Genomic DNA, 18,724 nt, shown 5'->3' on the forward strand with positions numbered 1-18,724 from the left:
ATCAATGTCGTCAAAAACTCTTTTCCACTCTCTCTCTCTCTCTTTAACCAATACAATTATTTGCAAAGTGTTTTATTGTTTCCGTTGAACAATGTCAGTTTTGGACGAACAACTTGTTCATACTAGAAGTGAACTATATATGGAAATCAAGATCATATGTGAACCACTTATTAAACATACTGGGTCTATGACACGCGACTTTGGTAGGATCGCTACATCCTGTCTTACTGAACTATTGCACAAACTGGAAAGTGTGTCCGATCCTGAAGCAGTTATTGATCCTGTCCTTATTGATGCCATCCTCTATCCTCTTTTCCGATTGTTCAAGGAAGTAGTCCAAGACTCTCTTTATTTTGATACCGTTTTTGAAGGTCTTTTACATTGTCTACGTTTCCTACTGAACAACACGCTATGGTCATGTACATTCAGCAATTCCATGTCAAAACAATCCATTGTACTCTATACCAATTGTCTTAAGCGATTCAACAACAACAACAATAACAACAACAAAAGCGATAGGTCACTTACTTCTGGGGCGACAGATTCTATCAAATTACTTGCAATTCAATGTATTTCTGCTTCTTTACCAATTCCTCCTTCTCGAATATCAACAGCAGCCATTGATCAACCTCAACACCACAACATTCATCTCTTACCAGTATTATATTCTGAACCCTTCAAATATATCCTGAGTGAGACTGTATTAGAACTGCTTGCCATTATTCAACGTGATCACGATCTTACCTTGCGACTTGCAGCACTCGATACCCTTCATCAATTATTATTCGACAATCTACAAGAACCTGATTATCTCTCTCTTTTTTTACCAGGTGTGACATCAACCCTATGCAAAGTGATATGGCAAAAACAAGAAAAGGAGCATCATCAGGTGATCATCTATGCACTGGATATTATTAGCAATATGGTACAATGTGTCATGGAAATCAGCAGGAATAAGGATTTTCTCGACAGTGTACATTCTTTGGAAGATTTGAAACATATTTGGCAAACAATGTCTATAGGCAATGAAGATGACGAAAATGACAACAAGAAAAAGGATGATATATCAACAGGTGTAAACAAGATTGATAGTGGAACCGATGAACAGCAATCAACAAAATCGACCATTTGGACACAAGAACGGTACAAGCAAACGAAAGAGGCTCTCTACAACTTACTGAAAGGTGTATTGAAAATTTGCAATCATCCTCATTGGGAAGTGCGACTGGCATTTGTCGACCTGTGTTACAAATTACTAAAGAAATGTTGGGCAACCTTGGACAACTGTATCCCTCTCTTTATCAACACGGTAGTTCAATTGGTGGATGATGAATACCCTCAAGTGGCTTCGACTTGCAAACAGCACATTAGCGATCTCAATTGTATGTATGACTTTGAAACTTCATTGATGCCTGATTTGAAAGAAGGACTTTATACAGCCATGATGACTCTACCTCAACATCTGATCTCTGGTGATGAACAAAGCAAATTATATGCCATGCGACGAATCACTGGTTATACCTACTTTTTGCAACACCACGCTGGAACTGTTTTTGATGCTGCACTCAATCGAATTTCAGACGGATGGATGGCTGCGTTGGAAATCGACAAACATAGTTTGAACGTACTAGAGGAAAAGCAATCAACACGATATATTGAACTTGGAGATGATGAAATTTCAACACAAAAACAACAACAACAACAACTACAACAAGGACAACAGCGATCGCTTAGGACAGTTGCATTTCCAGCATTACGATTCAAACATTTGGTTACTACAGCAACAGCTGAACAAGCGACACATATGCTCAACATTATAGCTCAGTTTGTACCTCTTCAACGATGGCTTACTCACTTTATGGCTTACATTCACGTGGATGATGAGGAAATATCTTTAGATCAAGTTCAACCTGAAGCAGCATTCATTATACATTCTCTCTTGGCTGGAGCTGTGACAAGTACGATGACATTACCTGGATCTCAAACAACTGTGGGAGAATTTATACTCTATGATAACAAAGAAAATAATACTGGCGATACTCAAGAAACAACAAAAACTACAACATTGGAATTACAGAAACAAGCTCATCGTATTTTGACGGACATGACAGAAACATTGACAGCAATGACAACTACAGTCAACAAGAGCAAAGAGGCTAAGAAATCAACAAAACTTACAACTTCTGGCAACCCCTCAACAACGATAGAATTGGAAGGGAACAAGGTGGTGACTATATGTTTGGGTTTACAAATCATTAGTTTAGCAGCTTATATTATTGGTCGTGATCGTACTGAAGAACATTTGATCAAATTACTTTATCCCGTTTTGGCACATCTCGGCTCGACAAATGTTTCAATTCACACTTATGCTCTGATCTCACTGGACAATATTGCAATTGTTTGTGGTAAACAAAATGGTCGATTGCTGGCAATGGGAAATATGGATTATATCATCAATGCTATCTCACAACGTATCTCCTTCTTGTATGAAAATCCTCAGGCTCCTTTGGTACTTAAAGCTTTGGTCCGTGTTGGTGGTATTGATACCTTGAACTATTTGCAAGATTCTGTGGAAGAAATTTTTGATGCTCTGGATCGATACCATTTACATGATTGGGCATGTCATCAGCTATGTGGGACATTATTTGAAATTGTACAAACAGCTGCAGCATCAATACCATCATCATCATCATCATCATCATCAAGAACAACAACAACAACAACGAAAGGTTCTCAAGGTACTAGCAACATACAAATATCCCCTGCGATCGCTGATTTTATCCGACAACAAAAAGAATATGCATCATCGAATGAAAACAAAACGAATGATACACCTACAACTATGGAAGAGATCGGCAAGTTTTTCATGGATCAACGCAAAGCTGGAAAACAAGACAAAGACCTCCTGGAATTGATGGCACAAACTGAAAAGGCTGGAAAGGGAATGATGGATGATGATAAGGAAAATGACGATGACCATCCGACAGACGAAGTGATCCCTCTTTCTAATATGGAAGATCTGACGTTGAAAATCATGACCAAATCTATTCACTTTTTGACATCACCCTCTGGACAACTGAAGGCGCAAATGCTCCAACTCTTCACCAGTGGCACTCGTATTTTGGCGGCAAGAACGGATAAGTTGGACCCTCTGATTCACCAAGTATGGCCTCTTATTATGCATCGACTGGATGATCCGACACATTATGTAGCGTACTATGCAGCTGAACTTGTCCAAGCACTAACAGAAACTAGCGGTGAATTTATCTCTCGACGATTTGTAGAAAATGTATGGCCACGATTTGAACCACACCTAGCCCAAGCAAAACAACACATGACAACATCCTCCACGCCCATTTACTCCACTTACTCCTATCCTCATCGCCTACAACGCTGTATATTAAAAACATTGATTCTTGCTGCTTTACATATTCACATGTCTCAACAAGTGGCACTTGCTATGGCGGAAGCGACAACATGGCTTTTATCACGACGACGAGTACGTCAAGAATTGCAAGATCTTACCATTCAACTTTATCTGGCACTCTATCAACATCATCCAGATGCTTTATGGTTCCATGTATTTAGTCTGATGGAAACTCCTGTTATACAACCACCTACCATTCCTGATGATCTTTCAGACAGTATTACTCTTGATCCTATGATTGTACCTGATTGGATGATGAAAAAGGAAAAGGACTATTATACCAATGCAAGAAATGTGATGGATGCCATGGAACATACTACTATTAGTGTTTAGAGTAGATTAGTGATGATATTTGTATTTATATTTTGGTTGAAAACTGATAATAATAATAAAAGTGTATATAATTTAACAACATTACCCAATAAAAAATGAATCCGAAAATGGAATTTATATTATTCATATATAAGAATGTAGGGGCAAACAAATCAAAAAGAAAGACTTTTTACTTGTCCAATCTGAAATGTCCCCGAATACCAAAAAGAAAAAAAAAAAACATTGATGCTTCGTTTATTTTTTTTTTCTTTATTCTTATTATTTCTTTCCTTGTATCTTTTTTCTGTGATTCAATCATATCCAACCTATATAAATTATATAGAAAGTGGACATTGATTTTTTTTTTTTTTAAGAGTGAAGAGTCATGTCATACTGTCAACGCTGTGGAGAATTAGGAAGAACAGAGAAATGTTTAAAGTGTGGAACTACCTTGATCTCAAGTAGGTATCCACAAAATGATAAAAAAAAAAATCATGCGTACTCATCATTTAATCTCCCGATATATAAATTAGATTCATCCATTATCTCTCGAATATCCAATGTAGACCGTTGGCAATCGAGGTAATAAGAAAAGAAAGAAAAAAAAAAAAGAACCTATTCATCTGATTTCTAATTCATACTAGTAAATATGTCGATGATGTCGTGAATAAAGTAAAAGAATGTACTATCCATAAGAAACAACAACGTCCATCACCATTCATGAATAGAAGAATACCACGGAATACAATCTTACCAGCGTTGGTACCAGACACTCATAAGAAAAAATCAACCCGAACTGCTTCAACGTGTTCTCATTGTCATCAACTACTTTCCGGTAAAATAGTCCAATTACCTGATGATGACGATAATAGTAATGATAATAATCAATATCATTGGTCTTGTCTGGTTTGTCATGAGTGTAAAGAACCATTTCTTTCCACTGAAGTTTATTTGAATTCACAAAGTCAAGTTTATCATCCCAAAGTAATAACAAATAATATAATCTAATCTAATAATATCTAATCATCACTCTTCCTAATCTAATCCTATTTAATTCCATAGTGTGCAGCCATCTCGCCAGTGGTGGAGAAAACATGTGACAAATGTCAATATCCTATTCTTGAAAAGTATTTGTCTATCCATACATCGATATTACATTTGGAAGTAAACTAAATTAAAGATAAAAAATATCAGTATCAATCCTTTTTTTTTTTTATCATTGATCTTTTTTTTTTTTCATTATTATTTATTTTTTTTACCTATAGTGTTTCCGATGTACTGGTTGTGATATTGTTTTGAAATCTGCCAGTATCTATTGCCATAAGGATCCAAAACCAAACAATCATGATCAAATCTATTGTCGACCATGTCATCAAGCCCATTTCCCAGAAGATCAACATACCATCACAAACGACGGTCAATGGAAAATTGTACCCCAACCATATGATCTAGAAAGATCTATCTTGCAACTAAAATACCCTAATAATAGTTCTCCTACGTTATCTGTATCCATGTCATCATGTTCATCCATTTCTTCCTTATCAACGTCACTTACATCATCACCATCTTCACCACATATTGATACCATGGTTGCACCAACAGAAACTACTATATTTCAACCTTCTCAATTGATGAAATCCAAAGTATATCGTCCATTGCCACAATTTGGTACCGTGAAAGTATGTCCTGGTTGTCAAGAACGTATTGTGTCAGTCCATGAAGAGCGTACAGGTCCCCGTGCTGCTAAATGGCATCGTCATTGTCTTGCTTGTCATTCTTGTCATAAACCTTTAGACTCTTCAGCCAAAGTATATCAAGCACCAGGAAGTCAACAATTGATTCCATCTTGCACTACTTGTTTGGTAAAAATATTTAAAAGAATTATTATTCAGTTCATACGTATATGTGCATGTTTTTCTTATCATTTCTTTTTCTTTATCTTCTTTTACGATAGTTACTAATGAAAAATATCAATACAAAGAGAAATAGTGAATTCCTCAAGGACTTGTGTAAAACATGATCATATAATAAAGAAATAAAAGGAGAAGAAAGAAAGAAAAAAAAAATTCAAGCATATTTGCTTTATTCGAATTCCGTCTTCCAGTCCTCCTTTTTATTTTTAGCCAAATGCTCCCAAAATGTCTCTTCTTTTTCTTTTTTTTTCTTTCTTAAAAAAAAAAAAAAAAAAAGGAGCGAAAGGAACTTCTTTTTCTTTTTTTGTTTTGTGTTTGATTTTGTTTGGTTATTCTTCCAAAGATATATTCATGACGTTTCGATTTATCTTCACCTTTTTGTAATGAATACAGAACCACCACCTTATCCAATAACAAATACCATAATGGAAACAGAAGCAACAATACCCACAGATACAACTGAAATAGCAACCATTGAAAGAACAAGTATAATAGAATCAGCCCAGCCTACTGGACAAAAAAGGAACAAGAAACGCCGTCGACAATGTTTATTATGTCTTCGTCATGACCCTCCCCCATTGTCCAACAAAAAACCATTATTAGAAGCAACAGCTATGGGACCCTATCTTATTCAATATCAACGTCGCATATACTGGATCACAACTTGTACATGTGGTCAACGTCAGGTTCATGGATCTTGTCTAGCAGTGATCAATACGACGACAGATAAACTAGGTGATGCATGTGGCAACTGTGGATACAACAACTATCGAATCCGTTGGCGATTAGGTTGGGTGCGAGTGATGGTAGGTTGTGCACACTTATTGAGTTTAGCATCTGTATTGGGCTTGGTGTATGGTCTATCGTTTCTAGGTAGGTCATTGGATCAATTAGGATTAGGGAACGAAATGGGGGCAAAGTTGGATGGTGATGAAAATTGGCAAGATCATGAAATGCAAGAAATAGCAGATTGGTTAAACTTGGTTCATTTCGTTACAGCATTGGCGGGTGAAGCACTCCTTGGTTTGGTCTATGTCGTGGGTGTGTCTGGTATCATTGGCTCAGAGCGGACTTTACAGATGATTCATGCTATCTTGTACCTGGATGTCATTCCGAGGAAGCATTCTCCTGGTTACTCTTGGCTTCATTGTTGTTTTGTATGGATGATCCTTATATCTTTTGGCTTAGTACTTGGAACTTATCTTTTGTTTTATTCTTGGGTGTGGGCTTGTGTATTCCATCTGTTATGTCGGCGGATTCTCAACGTACAAATTTCCATGACATCCATGGCTTGATATCTTTTTTTTTTTTCTTCAGTTAGTTAGTTAGTTATTCATATAGTGTACATTTACTATGATTCCCATATATAGATACTTATATATATTAATATAGTTTATCTTTTGATGAAAACAGAATAATAAAAAAAAATTTATCATTTATATTATTTCTCTGATGCATGTCCTATCTCATCACACTACAACCAGCAAAAAAAAAAAAAAAAAAAAAAGAAGGGACTCCATCAATATGCATTCAATAAAGGATTTAAACGTTATATTTCAATCGATTTTTCATTCTTTTATTTTTTTTTATTCTATCTTTTTTTTGTTCCATTTCTATCCAACATCAGAAATAAAAGTTGAAACCATAGTCTTTTCTTTTTTTTTAAAAAAAAAAAAGAAAAGAAGAAAGGGGATTTATTACTATGAAAGGAGAAAGCAGTCAAGACACCTCACATCATTTAAAGCGACAAGAAAGAACGAACAGTGAATTAAATATTACCGACGAACATGATGATGATGATGATGATAATGGCTCTCATCGATCATGGTCACCGATCATCAAGTCCCGTCGACGTTTCTCACCAAAGGAAGTGGATTATTTGGAAACGGTATATACAGAAGACATGAATCCTTCTACGGATAAATTGCAAGCGGTGGCGGATACCATAGGCACTACACGTCGGATCATCACCACTTGGTTTCAAAATCATCGTGCCAAAGGAAAACGAAAAACCTCATCTCATCCAACAAAAAAGAAAAAAAGAAAACGTCATCCAAAACAAGAGGAAAAACCAATCCAAGCACCTTCCCATTGCATAAATCAACCCGATAATGAACAACCGTCATGGCTTGATCATGCGACCAGTACGCAACATGGCCCTTCTCCTTATTGGTCTTCAGAATCCATGTCATGGTTGGATCCTTTTACTCTACGACCTTCAGATCAATTACAATCTCCCCTTCCTCCTTGTTGCCTTGAAGAAATATACACTGGTTGGCCTTGTCCTTATCATTCCTTTTCTTTTATCTAATAAAACATTGTAGTTGATCTTTATTTATAAATGATAATAATATCAATAATATAAAAGATAGTATATATATATTCAAAAAAAAAAAAAAAGATAAATCACTATTCACTGTTATTATCTACACTAAAGTATGTTATCGACTTTGACGGATTTCATCTAAACGTTCCTTCAAATAAGCTTGATCTTGTAGACATTTTTGTTGTTCAGCTTGATCCAACATCATCATCATATCCACCATAGTTTGTTGTTCCTTATCATTGACTAGTGCTTGTTGTACCGCTAATTGCATCCGAGTTCGTGGAGTGACATGAGATGATGATCCAGTCATGACTTGATCCTGTTGTTGTTGTTGTATTGGTGGTAAAGGTGGTGGAAGGTACTGATGTGACATGTAAATATCTGCAGCTGGAGGAAAAGAAGACGCGTAATAAGAATGGGTAGGTGGATAATAAAAAGAAGTGGGAGTAGAAGGAGGATAAGGATAATGACGTGATGGATAAAGATAATAAGGTATCATGGTAGGATCAGTGGTAGTTGAAACCAAAGAAGATGTAGAAGGGAAAGACGAAGAAGGATAAAAATAAGGAGCAAGAGAGGAATGAGCCAAACACCAATATTGTTGTAAAATATCATGATCAGGTCTTGTCATCTTGGGTTCATGGAACTGAATACTGTATTGTCGATGTAAATGAACTAAAGCTGATGCTGCTTCTAAAGGATGACTGAAACTGACAAAACCAAATCCTTTTGAAATACCACGATCAGAGTCCATCACACGTGCACTGATGATACGGCCAAAAGGTTTGAAGAGATTGAAGAGTTCGGTACTGGTCATGGCCAAGGATAAACCTTTGATATATAAATTGCATAAATCCATTGTTGGTTTGATTTCCACACGTAAAGGTTGATACTGCTGTTCATGGTATGATATTCGTTTCTTACTGCTAGTTTTCTTTTGGTTGGCTCGAATCTATGATAAAAAAAAAAAAAAAAAAAAAAAAGGAAAGAAAGGATTAACTTCAGGTCAAAAAAAAAAAAAAATAAAAGACCTCTTCGGGGAATGAACCCGGTTTTCTTTTCACAGGAGAATCTAGTTTGACTGTTCTACAATAAAGAAAAAAAAACAAAGTTATTAAATTAAATTAAAAGGATTGAAAGGTATCATTTTCATTACATTGATAATCTGTCACCCAATGAGGAAAGATCTAATTGATCCTGAGCTTGAATAGCATTTTCTTTATAGAGATAATGAATGATCACTTTTTTACTTTCAACAATAGATTGGATACATTGAGTAATGGGTCCATATTTGCGACAGATATCATATAATTCTAGCAATGATAATGACGATTCTGTAGTAGATTGGATTATCAATGGATAAATATCTTCGTCCTTCATTTGTTGATAAAATGGATTATATCTTAACTCAATCATGACGTTATCTTTACATTCTTTTGTTGATAAATGAGTTCCATTCAAAAATGCATATGCTCTTTCAGCTGAAACAAAAAAAAAAAAAAGAGAGAGAGAATGAGTATAAAAGTTTACTGTTTAAAGAAGCTTTTAATTGTACCTTGAAACGTCGTGGGAAATCGTATTGACCCAATGACAGCCTTGGTAAATCCTTCACTATGAATTCTTTGATCATCATCATCAGTACTGTAATAAGTCACGCTTATTATTTAAATGAAAAAAAAAATAAAAAAAAATGAAATTGTCAATGTCAATCCAACCGCCAAAAAAAGAAAAAAAAAAAAGATCCTTACTTACGTGCAGCGGGAATCAAATTCATGGAGAATGGATTCTAAATGACTTTGTTTAGATGAATTGGGCGAATAAATATATATAACGATATGATCATCATCCTCGTTTATTTGATTGGTCGCGTTATGGGATGATTCAATGGATGTTTTATTATCATTCTGTTGTGCCATCATCATGTATATGATGTATCCGCTTGAAGGGGAACTACGATAACAGTAATGAACTAATGAAAGAAAATCAAGTGTAAAAAGAAAGACAAAAAAAAAAGTTGGAAGTTCTTTTTTTCTTTTTTTTACTTGTATATTTAGCCAAAAGAAGGTTAATATAGACAGGTAATCCAGGTTGAATTAATACTCCGTATTCTTTTTTCTATTATATATGAAGGGATCCGCGGGGTATAATTGTATCTGATTGTTGATGAAAAATCCAAACACTTCAGGTTTTTGTTATTACGTACAAAGATGATTATTGATTCAGTAACAAGATGTCGTAATCACAACTACACAGACGCGTACACGTTTTGTCACACACACACGTATATATATATATATATATATATGTTGAATAGGAACAATCATGAATGATCGATAAATGGCAGTAGTAAGAAAACGTTTACATGAAGAAAAATAATGATGGATAACATAACTATAATATCCAGTAGACAACTTAATTGTGCTACTACTGATCTACTGATGCATGATATCTATGTACGCGTAAAAAAAAAAAAAAAAAAGAAAAAGAAAAAGGTACAGTCGTTCAGCAGAATCTACACAGTTATTGTCATCATATCATCATCTATAAGGAATAAGCAAGTCAATTAAATTCAAAAACTTGTACACCATGACTCTCTCATATTACTATTTTCCTTTTCATCATGTTAGATTATTTTTTACTGTTTGTCTCAGTTTGTAAAACTATGAGGATATCAATTGGGAACTGAACTCCGCTAATATTTTCGACACAAACTCAAAATTTTGGCAATCTCTTCTTTTTTTTTCTCTTCTCCAAAACCTTTTTTCCTTTTTTTTGCGTATTTATATAACTTTGTAGAATGAATCGACCAAAGTTTTTTACAACCAACAAGAAAGGTATGAATAGAAAACAAAAGAATGCTCGAATGAAAAGGATGAACAAACAACTACAGATGAAAAGATAAAAGTCATTTTCTTTTCATCTTGTTTTCTTTCCATTGAAATGTGTCATAACTAACTATTTCTTTATTATTATTATTATTATTATTATTGTTATTGTTATTATTATTATTATTATTGTTATTGTTATTATTATTATTATTTTTAGGTGAAAACTATGAACTCAAGGCTGAATTGAATAGTGAATATCGACATGTACGAAAGGATGCGGTGAAAAAGGTGATAGCCAATATGACAGTCGGGAAGGATGTATCAGGACTATTCCCGGATGTACTGAAGAATATGCAAACTGAAGACCTTGAACTCAAGAAATTGGTCTATCTCTACTTGATGAACTACGCCAAATCACAACCTGAACTTGTCATTCTTGCTGTCAACACTTTTGTTAAAGACTCGGACGACCCAAATCCTTTGATTCGCGCTTTGGCTATTCGTACTATGGGTTGTTTACGTGTTGATAAAATCATGGACTATTTGACTGAACCTCTTCGAAAATGTTTAAAGGTAATAATTAAATGAATCAAAACAGAAAGAATAAACTATATACTTTATTTTTCATTAGGATGAAAACCCCTATGTACGAAAAACTGCTGCTCTATGTGTTGCCAAATTATACGAACTGAATCCCGAACTTACAGTGGAACAAGATTTTGTAAAGGATGTAAAGGAAATGGTATCTGATATCAATCCCATGGTGGTGGCTAATGCTGTTGTTGCCTTGGCTGATATACACGAAATCTCCAACAAGAAGGATATCTTTGTCATCAATGGCAGTACACTCAACAAACTTTTAAATGCTTTGAATGAATGTACAGAGTAAGTTAGTCAGGATGCTTAGTAAATGATAAAGTTACTCATGAAACTTGTTTTTTTTTTTATATATAGATGGGGACAAATTGCTATATTGACGGCTCTTGCCGATTACAAAGTGACCTCAACCAAAGAAGCTGAAAGTGTATGTGAACGTGTTTTGCCAAGACTTCAACATGCGAATGGTGCCGTAGTATTAGCCGTGGTCAAGGTAAAAGGAATAACGTCTCTATATCAAATTTATCACTCATATCGTTATTATTATTACTATTTTAGGTTCTTATGATCAATATGCGTTATCTCAAGGATGGCAATATTATCAAAAATTTGTGTAGAAAAATGGCTCCTCCTTTGGGTAAAAATAAAAATAATAATAAAACAATCCAGTATGATCTAACCAACTTTTTATAGTGACCTTATTGTCTAGTCCTCCTGAAGTACAATATATTGCCTTGCGAAATATCAATCTGGTTTTACAACGACGTCCTGAAGTTCTCAGCAATGAAATGCGTGTTTTCTTTTGCAAATACAATGATCCTCCCTATGTCAAATTGGAAAAACTTGAGATCATGATTCGTCTCTGTAATGATCGTAATGTGGATCAATTGCTAAGTGAACTCAAAGAGTAAGTGATTGATAAGAAAAAAATTTCATTAGATTTAAATGGTTTTCATTTTATAGATACGCTAATGAAGTGGATGTGGACTTTGTTCGAAAATCGGTCAACGCTATTGGACGATGTGCTATCAAGATTGAAGAAGCTGCTGAAAGATGTATTAATGTCTTATTGGATTTGATCAATACTGGTGTTAGTTATGTTGTGCAAGAAGCCATTGTCGTAATCAAAGTAAGTGAAAGTAATTAAACATAATGATATCGATATTCATCACTCCTTTCGATATTTAGGATATCTTCCGCAAATACCCTCATACTTACGAAGGGATTATTCCTACCCTGTGTGAAAATTTGGATGCTTTGGATGAACCTGATGCAAAGGCTTCTTTGACTTGGATCATTGGTGAATATGCTGAACGTATTGAAAATGCGGATGATTTGATCAGCAGTTTCTTGGAAAACTTTAAAGAAGAAAACGCCCAGGTAAAGCAAAGCGAAGAAGAGAAAGAGAAAAAAAAACAGATGTAAGACTGATACTATTATTTATGATGATGATCGATTTAGGTTCAATTACAACTTCTCACAGCCACAGTCAAACTATTTTTGAAGAAACCAAATGAAAATCAAGATCTTGTACAACGTGTACTACAAATTGCTACCAATGAATGTGATAACGCTGATATTCGTGATCGTGCTTATGTTTACTGGCGATTATTATCTACAGATCCTCAAGCAGCCAAGGTAAGTCAACTCGAGAAAAAAAAAACTGTATTGATTTATATATAATTTTTTTTTTTTTTTTTTGTAGGCGGTGGTATTGTCAGATAAACCTCCTGTTGTAGGTGAAGGATCTGGATTATCACCTGCTCTTCTTGATGATCTCCTGTATCATATTGGTACTTTGGCTTCTGTTTATCACAAACCTCCAGAAACCTTTATTGCCGGCAAGAAATATGGAGCAGACAATGTCAATAGAACTGTCAGCGAGTAAGTCATTTTTTTCTTATTATCTCTTTTACTTTTTTTTATTATTATTATTTTTTTTTTACTTGATTCTCATTTTTTTTTTTTGTTCAATCAATAGACACGCTAATGATGAAGATGATGCCACTGCCCCACCACCTAAAATTCAAGAGGCACTCAAGAACAATGATATTGATAATTTGTTGGATTTGGATTGGGATGAACCTGCAGCAACTGGAACATCACTTATGGCTAACAACGATATGGGAGATTTGATGTCTCTTGATGGACAAGGTTCTCAACAACAACAACAACCAACATCTAGCAACAGTATGGATGATATTATGAAACTATACAATCAATCATCTAATACAGCACAACCTACATTGATGACTTCTCCTGTCTCCAGCAACGCATTTATGCAACCATCACCGTCACCACAACAACCCACATCCTCTCCAATGCAAGATTTGTTTGATTTCTCTTCCATGCCTCAACCTCAGCAACAACAACAACAACAACAACAACAACAATCATCATCTACCAAATCGGATCCTTTTGCTGGTTTATTTTGAATAGTATAGTTTTGTAGAATTGTTGTTTTAGAAAAATAAAAGATTTGATTATTTTGAACATCCGAGACTCGGAGCATGTACTACCATTCATCATTGTTGACGCCATTCTGTCTTTTTTTACGCGAAAAACTTTAAAAATCGCATTTGATATCATCATGCTTGCTCTTTCACACACACAATATATATATATAAACTATGTGCCATCCCTTTTTCTTTTTCTTTTTCCTGTTTTTGTGTGAACGATAGAAATGACTGATAAAATCGAGACTGATACCATTGATCCTGAAAAATTGGAACTAGAGGATTCTATCCCGTCAACAACGCCTTTTGTAAAAAGTGAGGCTGAAAAACGACTTTATCGAAAGATCATATGGCGGTTTATGCCATTGGCCTGCATCATTACTTTTTTACAGGTAAAAAAAAAAAAAAAAAAAAAAAAAAAAAAAAAAAAAAAAAAAAAAAAAAAAAAAAAAGAAAAAGAAAAAGAAAAAAAAATACATATGAATGATATTTTGATTCACTCTATTTTTTTTTTTTTTTTTGAAAAAAGTGGATTGATAAATATACGTTGAACATGTCTGCTGTGTTAGGTCTAAAAACAGATGCACATATAGATAGTACACAATTCAATTTCTTAGGATCTTTATTTTATTTGGGTTATCTTGTTTTCCAGGTATTAAAAAAAAAAAAAAAAAGTATTGCCCAAAATGGAAAGCTCATCTTTTTTTTTTTTTTTTTAATATGGATGAAAGATTCCAAATACATATCTATTACAAAGATTACCTATTGGTAAATACTTGGGTGGATTATTGATGGTATGGGGAGTGGTATTAGCATGTATGTCCCAAGGTCGAGATTTTTCTACATTGGGTGGACTTCGATTCGTCTTAGGTTTTTTTGAGGCAGGGTCCTATCCAAGTGTCTTACTTCTTGTCGCCACTCTCTTTCGTCGTAGTGAACATGCTACCATGGTTGGTGCTTTATGGATTGCCAATGGTCTTGCTAGTACATTTGGTGGTTTGATTGGTTATGGTTCAGCTCATCTAGTAGGTGTCAATGGTTATGATGGATGGCAATGGTAAAAAACTAAAAAAAAAAAAAAAATCAATGATCTCATCTTTTTTTTTTTTAGGATCTTTATTATTTTTGGTATCATCACAGTCTTTGTTGGTATCGTGACGTTTTTTTTCTTGATCGATCATCCTCATTCAAAATTATTATCATTGACATCTGAAGAAGAAAAAATAGTGAATGAACGTATCCGTGATAATGCAGCTGTACGTTCTAAACAATTCCAATGGCATCATATTTGGGAAGCCATCAAGGAACCTCGTTTATGGTGTTTTTGTTTTGCTTCCATGTTCATGATGATCACCAATGGATTCTTCACCATTTATAGTTCGATCATTGTAGCCTCTTTTGGATTTAGTGTAAGATGGGAGGATGATTAGGAGAAAAAATATTCAATCTTTTTTTTTCTATAGGGTATGAATGCTGTTCTTTTACAAATGCCAAATGGTGCAATTTCTGTCCTAGGTGTATGTGCCGTGATGTGGGCTAGTCGTCGGTTCAATGAAATCATCTATGTCGCCATCACTGCTCTTCTTGTTTCTGCTCTAGGGATTATTATCTTGATGGCCATTCCTAGTGGAAAAGTAAAGTTGTTAGGTACCATTTTGATTCATGTCGTAAGTCGGATGATTTTGATATATATGATCTAGAGACAGAAAAAAAATATCTATTTTTTTTTTTTTTGGATAGTATGGATCTGGTTATTGTATGTTGTTGACCGCCATTGCCACTAATGCATCAGGTTATACCAAGAAAATCTTTTATCAAGGTCTACAACTCGTCTTTTATACTCGTAAGGAAACATCATCAAAATAGAAACATCATTGCTCATGACTAATCTATTTTTTTTTTTATATAGTTGGCAATTTTATGTAAGTGACCAAACCAATGAGGAGTAATGATTTGGATGAATGTAATAATCTTTTTCTTTTTTTTTTTGTAATAGTGGTCCATTTTTCATGAATGATAACAGTGCACCTCGTTATCTTGCTCCTCTAGGTGGTTATCTTGCCTGTAATCTACTTGCCTGTATTTTATTGTTTGTAGCACGATTGGAGATGAAGGCAGCTAATCAACGTAAACGCGCACAGCCTGGATTTAAAGAAGATGATCGTGATATCACGCTTGATTTGACTGATAAAGAAGATCCTAATTTTATTTATCGTCTTTAATATACTCTTTTTTTCTTTTTTAATTCAATCTATCCATGCTTCTATACACTTTTTGTTTGCACTTCATATTTAATAAAGTCATAATAAATAAAACATCTTCCTTTTATTTGTCTACTTTTCAAATAACTAAACTAAATCAAACTAATCTACCCAACGTATATATATATTCAGTATAATCCTAGGTCCTTAGCAATTAATTGAGAAGCAATGGGATGATAAAAATCCTTGTTTTCTAAAAATGTTGATCTTGCCAATTCAGCACCACCATCGGTTGCAAGAGAAAGTTGTCGATAAAGAGGTCGTACGTATTTCATGCGGCCCTGTTCAGTCACAAAGGACACAACATGACGATATATAGGTTTATAGTTGCCCTTCAAACATACCAGTTGCCATCGGAATCGAATTTCAGAATTACGTACATCTGTCAAATGGTAGAATCCATCCATTGCCTTCAATAAGTGATCAGGAAAACTAGGTTGATCAGATAACCGTTCCAAAAACACAGCTAAAAAAAAACATGTATATATAAAAGAATAAGCAAAAGAGATAGTGATAACGAGCTCTTTTTTTTTTTTTTTTTTTTTTTTTTTTTTTTTTTTTTTTTTTTTTGTAACTTACATTTTTGAGCAGTAGTGAAACTTTCAATATCCTTAGAAGAGAAATCAGAGAAATCGGTTTTGTCGCGGGACGCATTCCAACGGCTGGCAAGTGAATAACAAGCATCGGCAAGAGTTGTATCAAACAGAGTTTCCGGATGTTGAATAGGTGGCATGCCAGGTGAATGAATCCAAGCATCAAAATCAATAGAGTCCAGTTTGTTCACCATTTCTTGTCCATGTACCCTTCTCATATATTCATACAAGTAATTCTTCCAGTCATCCGTAGTAATCGACTTTGATGCAAAATGTTGTACATATGATTTGACAAAGGGTTCAAAAATCTTGGGTCCACCAACAACTGTTTCCACATGGTAAAGCATATTAAACCCCTTTTCTAAAATTTTCCAAAAAAAATATATCAATCGACCAGTTTAGCATTGTTTTGTGTTTTACCATACGGAATACTGGAGAAATAATCATCAGGATCAACACCATTGCTGAGATCTGGTTGCAATACAGTAGCCAATGAATCCTTTCCAAAGAGTTCTACACTTTCTTTCAAAGCTTTCCATCCTATAATACAGCTCAATTGAGCTTCTTGTTCGCCATAAAGTCGACCCACAATCTTTCGTTCAATGAATTTGGTATGTCCTTCATTCAGCCAAAAATGTGTCTAATGATCATCATCACACAAAGAAACAATCTGTCAGTAAAAGATAGTTTATATCGATATTTATTACATACCCAATCTTTTGTAGTCACTAGATTGCCCATCCAACTATGAGAAATTTCATGAATCACTGTATGAACCCCAGATTTGTCGCCTAAAGAAAAAAAAAAAGATGTATCTTGAGTATAAAGCATTTTGTTGTTTCTTATTTACCTGCAACCAATGTAGGGGTAACAAAAGTCAAGCACGGGTTCTGTAAGATAAAGAGAATGATCAGTCAATTTACAAAACAATATTGTATATACACTTACTTCCATACCACCATAAGGGAAAGAAGGAGGGAGAATCAATAGATCATAACGAGACCAGTCATAAGGAGTCAATAATTGTTCACCAGCGGCAAGGAACTTTTCTGTATCCTATATTATAAACAAGAGATCAGTATATAATATTATAATTATATTCTTCTTTCTATTGTTACCTACCTCGAATTCCTTTGCAGCAGCTTCAATCATTTCAGGTTCACACCATACTTTGGACCGGTGACTAATTTCACGACTTTCCAAATTTCCAGAGGCAATAGCAATCAAGTAAGTAGGCATAGTGGTAGGTTGATGGAAAGAATAAGTTGAGACCCCAGGACGATCACCGTGAGAAACACCACGTTCCAAAGCTGACATAATTACTCGTAAAGGAGAAGTAACATTAGCTGAATAAGTCAACTTGATAGAAGGAGAATCTTGACAAGGAATAAACGCACGAGCATGAATCTACAAAGAAAGGGAAAAAAAACAAAGAGAGTTAAGTTTCATTTCATTTCTTCTATTTGTTCATCACTGACTTACGGCTTGACATTGAGAGAAGAGATAAGGATGGTTCTTTCCAAGAGTTTGTTCAGGAGTCAAGTATTGAACAGCAGTACATTTTTCTGTTGTTGCATACATGATTTTGAGTTGAAAGGCTGTGTTGGCGCGAAGAACATCAGGCAAGTTGATTGTTAATGCTGAACCCAAAGCTTTTCGTCTTTCAGCAAGACTAAACTATAAAAAAAAAAAGAAGAATATGAATGAATATACACACTATTATAATAAAGAAGTCGTTATATTAAGTTTACCTGAATTAAGCTGTTATTGTATTCCACATTATGAATATCAAGGTAGCTTGTGTCTAATACCACTTTGCTGACATTATCAACTAACGTTTTCAAATCCAAAACCACATATCCTTGAATAATCTTTTTATCAAAAGAAATATCCCAATTCAAATGCAAATGAGTTGTTGTTATTTCAGTAAGATTCGATAAACTACTAGGATCGGTTTTCATGTTGATGATAAATAAAAAAAAAAAAAAAAAAAAAAAAAAAGGAAAAAGAA

General features: G+C 34.4%; 9 protein-coding genes across 9 annotated transcripts; 7 read left to right on the forward strand and 2 right to left on the reverse strand.

Moving 5' to 3' along the window:
- Nucleotides 1-29: 29 nt before the first annotated feature.
- On the forward strand, nucleotides 30-2,701 carry BX664DRAFT_321025 (armadillo-type protein; the record flags this gene model as incomplete). Its single annotated transcript, XM_051543209.1, has 1 exon — nucleotides 30-2,701. A coding segment is annotated over exon 1 (2,610 nt), but the record flags the coding sequence as incomplete, so codon positions are not given.
- BX664DRAFT_321026 (uncharacterized protein) lies at nucleotides 2,701-3,845 on the forward strand. Its single transcript, XM_051543210.1, has one exon. The coding sequence runs from the start codon at nucleotides 2,843-2,845 to the stop codon at nucleotides 3,758-3,760; it is 918 nt and encodes a 305-aa protein (XP_051404908.1). The 5' UTR covers nucleotides 2,701-2,842; the 3' UTR covers nucleotides 3,761-3,845.
- Nucleotides 3,846-4,124: 279 nt separating this feature from the next.
- Nucleotides 4,125-5,759, forward strand: BX664DRAFT_310316 (uncharacterized protein; the record flags this gene model as incomplete). Its single annotated transcript, XM_051542551.1, has 6 exons — nucleotides 4,125-4,200; nucleotides 4,273-4,321; nucleotides 4,384-4,723; nucleotides 4,802-4,903; nucleotides 5,005-5,601; nucleotides 5,694-5,759. 6 exons carry the CDS (start codon nucleotides 4,125-4,127, stop codon nucleotides 5,757-5,759), a joined length of 1,230 nt encoding a protein of 409 aa, XP_051404909.1.
- A 162-nt stretch (nucleotides 5,760-5,921) lies between these two features.
- On the forward strand, nucleotides 5,922-7,091 carry BX664DRAFT_321031 (uncharacterized protein). The gene has a single exon (XM_051543211.1). The coding sequence runs from the start codon at nucleotides 6,267-6,269 to the stop codon at nucleotides 6,945-6,947; it is 681 nt and encodes a 226-aa protein (XP_051404910.1). The 5' UTR covers nucleotides 5,922-6,266; the 3' UTR covers nucleotides 6,948-7,091.
- A 263-nt stretch (nucleotides 7,092-7,354) lies between these two features.
- BX664DRAFT_368251 (uncharacterized protein) lies at nucleotides 7,355-7,963 on the forward strand (the record flags this gene model as incomplete). Its single annotated transcript, XM_051548586.1, has 1 exon — nucleotides 7,355-7,963. One exon carries the CDS (start codon nucleotides 7,355-7,357, stop codon nucleotides 7,961-7,963), a length of 609 nt encoding a protein of 202 aa, XP_051404911.1.
- A 68-nt stretch (nucleotides 7,964-8,031) lies between these two features.
- Nucleotides 8,032-9,060, reverse strand: BX664DRAFT_289382 (uncharacterized protein). Its single transcript, XM_051541835.1, has 2 exons — nucleotides 9,010-9,060; nucleotides 8,032-8,930 (listed from the first exon to the last, which is right to left on the reverse strand). The coding sequence occupies exon 2, from the start codon at nucleotides 8,835-8,837 to the stop codon at nucleotides 8,094-8,096; it is 744 nt and encodes a 247-aa protein (XP_051404912.1). The 5' UTR covers nucleotides 8,838-8,930; nucleotides 9,010-9,060; the 3' UTR covers nucleotides 8,032-8,093.
- A 1,675-nt stretch (nucleotides 9,061-10,735) lies between these two features.
- On the forward strand, nucleotides 10,736-13,885 carry BX664DRAFT_272515 (adaptin N terminal region-domain-containing protein). The gene is made up of 11 exons (XM_051541186.1): nucleotides 10,736-10,812; nucleotides 11,024-11,379; nucleotides 11,438-11,691; nucleotides 11,761-11,896; nucleotides 11,962-12,040; nucleotides 12,097-12,310; nucleotides 12,367-12,532; nucleotides 12,592-12,783; nucleotides 12,865-13,041; nucleotides 13,109-13,287; nucleotides 13,385-13,885. The coding sequence occupies exons 1-11, from the start codon at nucleotides 10,776-10,778 to the stop codon at nucleotides 13,836-13,838; spliced, it is 2,244 nt and encodes a 747-aa protein (XP_051404913.1). The 5' UTR covers nucleotides 10,736-10,775; the 3' UTR covers nucleotides 13,839-13,885.
- Nucleotides 13,886-13,965: 80 nt separating this feature from the next.
- On the forward strand, nucleotides 13,966-16,165 carry BX664DRAFT_18948 (major facilitator superfamily domain-containing protein). Its single transcript, XM_051540060.1, has 8 exons — nucleotides 13,966-14,251; nucleotides 14,389-14,511; nucleotides 14,591-14,916; nucleotides 14,971-15,268; nucleotides 15,323-15,526; nucleotides 15,600-15,702; nucleotides 15,769-15,781; nucleotides 15,856-16,165. Exons 1-8 carry the CDS (start codon nucleotides 14,087-14,089, stop codon nucleotides 16,079-16,081), a joined length of 1,458 nt encoding a protein of 485 aa, XP_051404914.1. The 5' UTR covers nucleotides 13,966-14,086; the 3' UTR covers nucleotides 16,082-16,165.
- BX664DRAFT_368260 (peptidase family M1-domain-containing protein) lies at nucleotides 15,843-18,674 on the reverse strand (the record flags this gene model as incomplete). The annotated part of the gene is made up of 9 exons (XM_051548587.1): nucleotides 15,843-16,586; nucleotides 16,700-17,074; nucleotides 17,134-17,353; nucleotides 17,425-17,504; nucleotides 17,564-17,603; nucleotides 17,662-17,769; nucleotides 17,836-18,120; nucleotides 18,196-18,390; nucleotides 18,465-18,674. 9 exons carry the CDS (start codon nucleotides 18,672-18,674, stop codon nucleotides 16,249-16,251), a joined length of 1,851 nt encoding a protein of 616 aa, XP_051404915.1. The 3' UTR covers nucleotides 15,843-16,248.
- Nucleotides 18,675-18,724: the final 50 nt, after the last annotated feature.

This window comes from Halteromyces radiatus (assembly GCF_025201355.1).
Source record: "Halteromyces radiatus strain CBS 162.75 chromosome Unknown BX664scaffold_1, whole genome shotgun sequence".
Taxonomy (NCBI): Eukaryota; Fungi; Mucoromycota; class Mucoromycetes; order Mucorales; family Cunninghamellaceae; genus Halteromyces; species Halteromyces radiatus.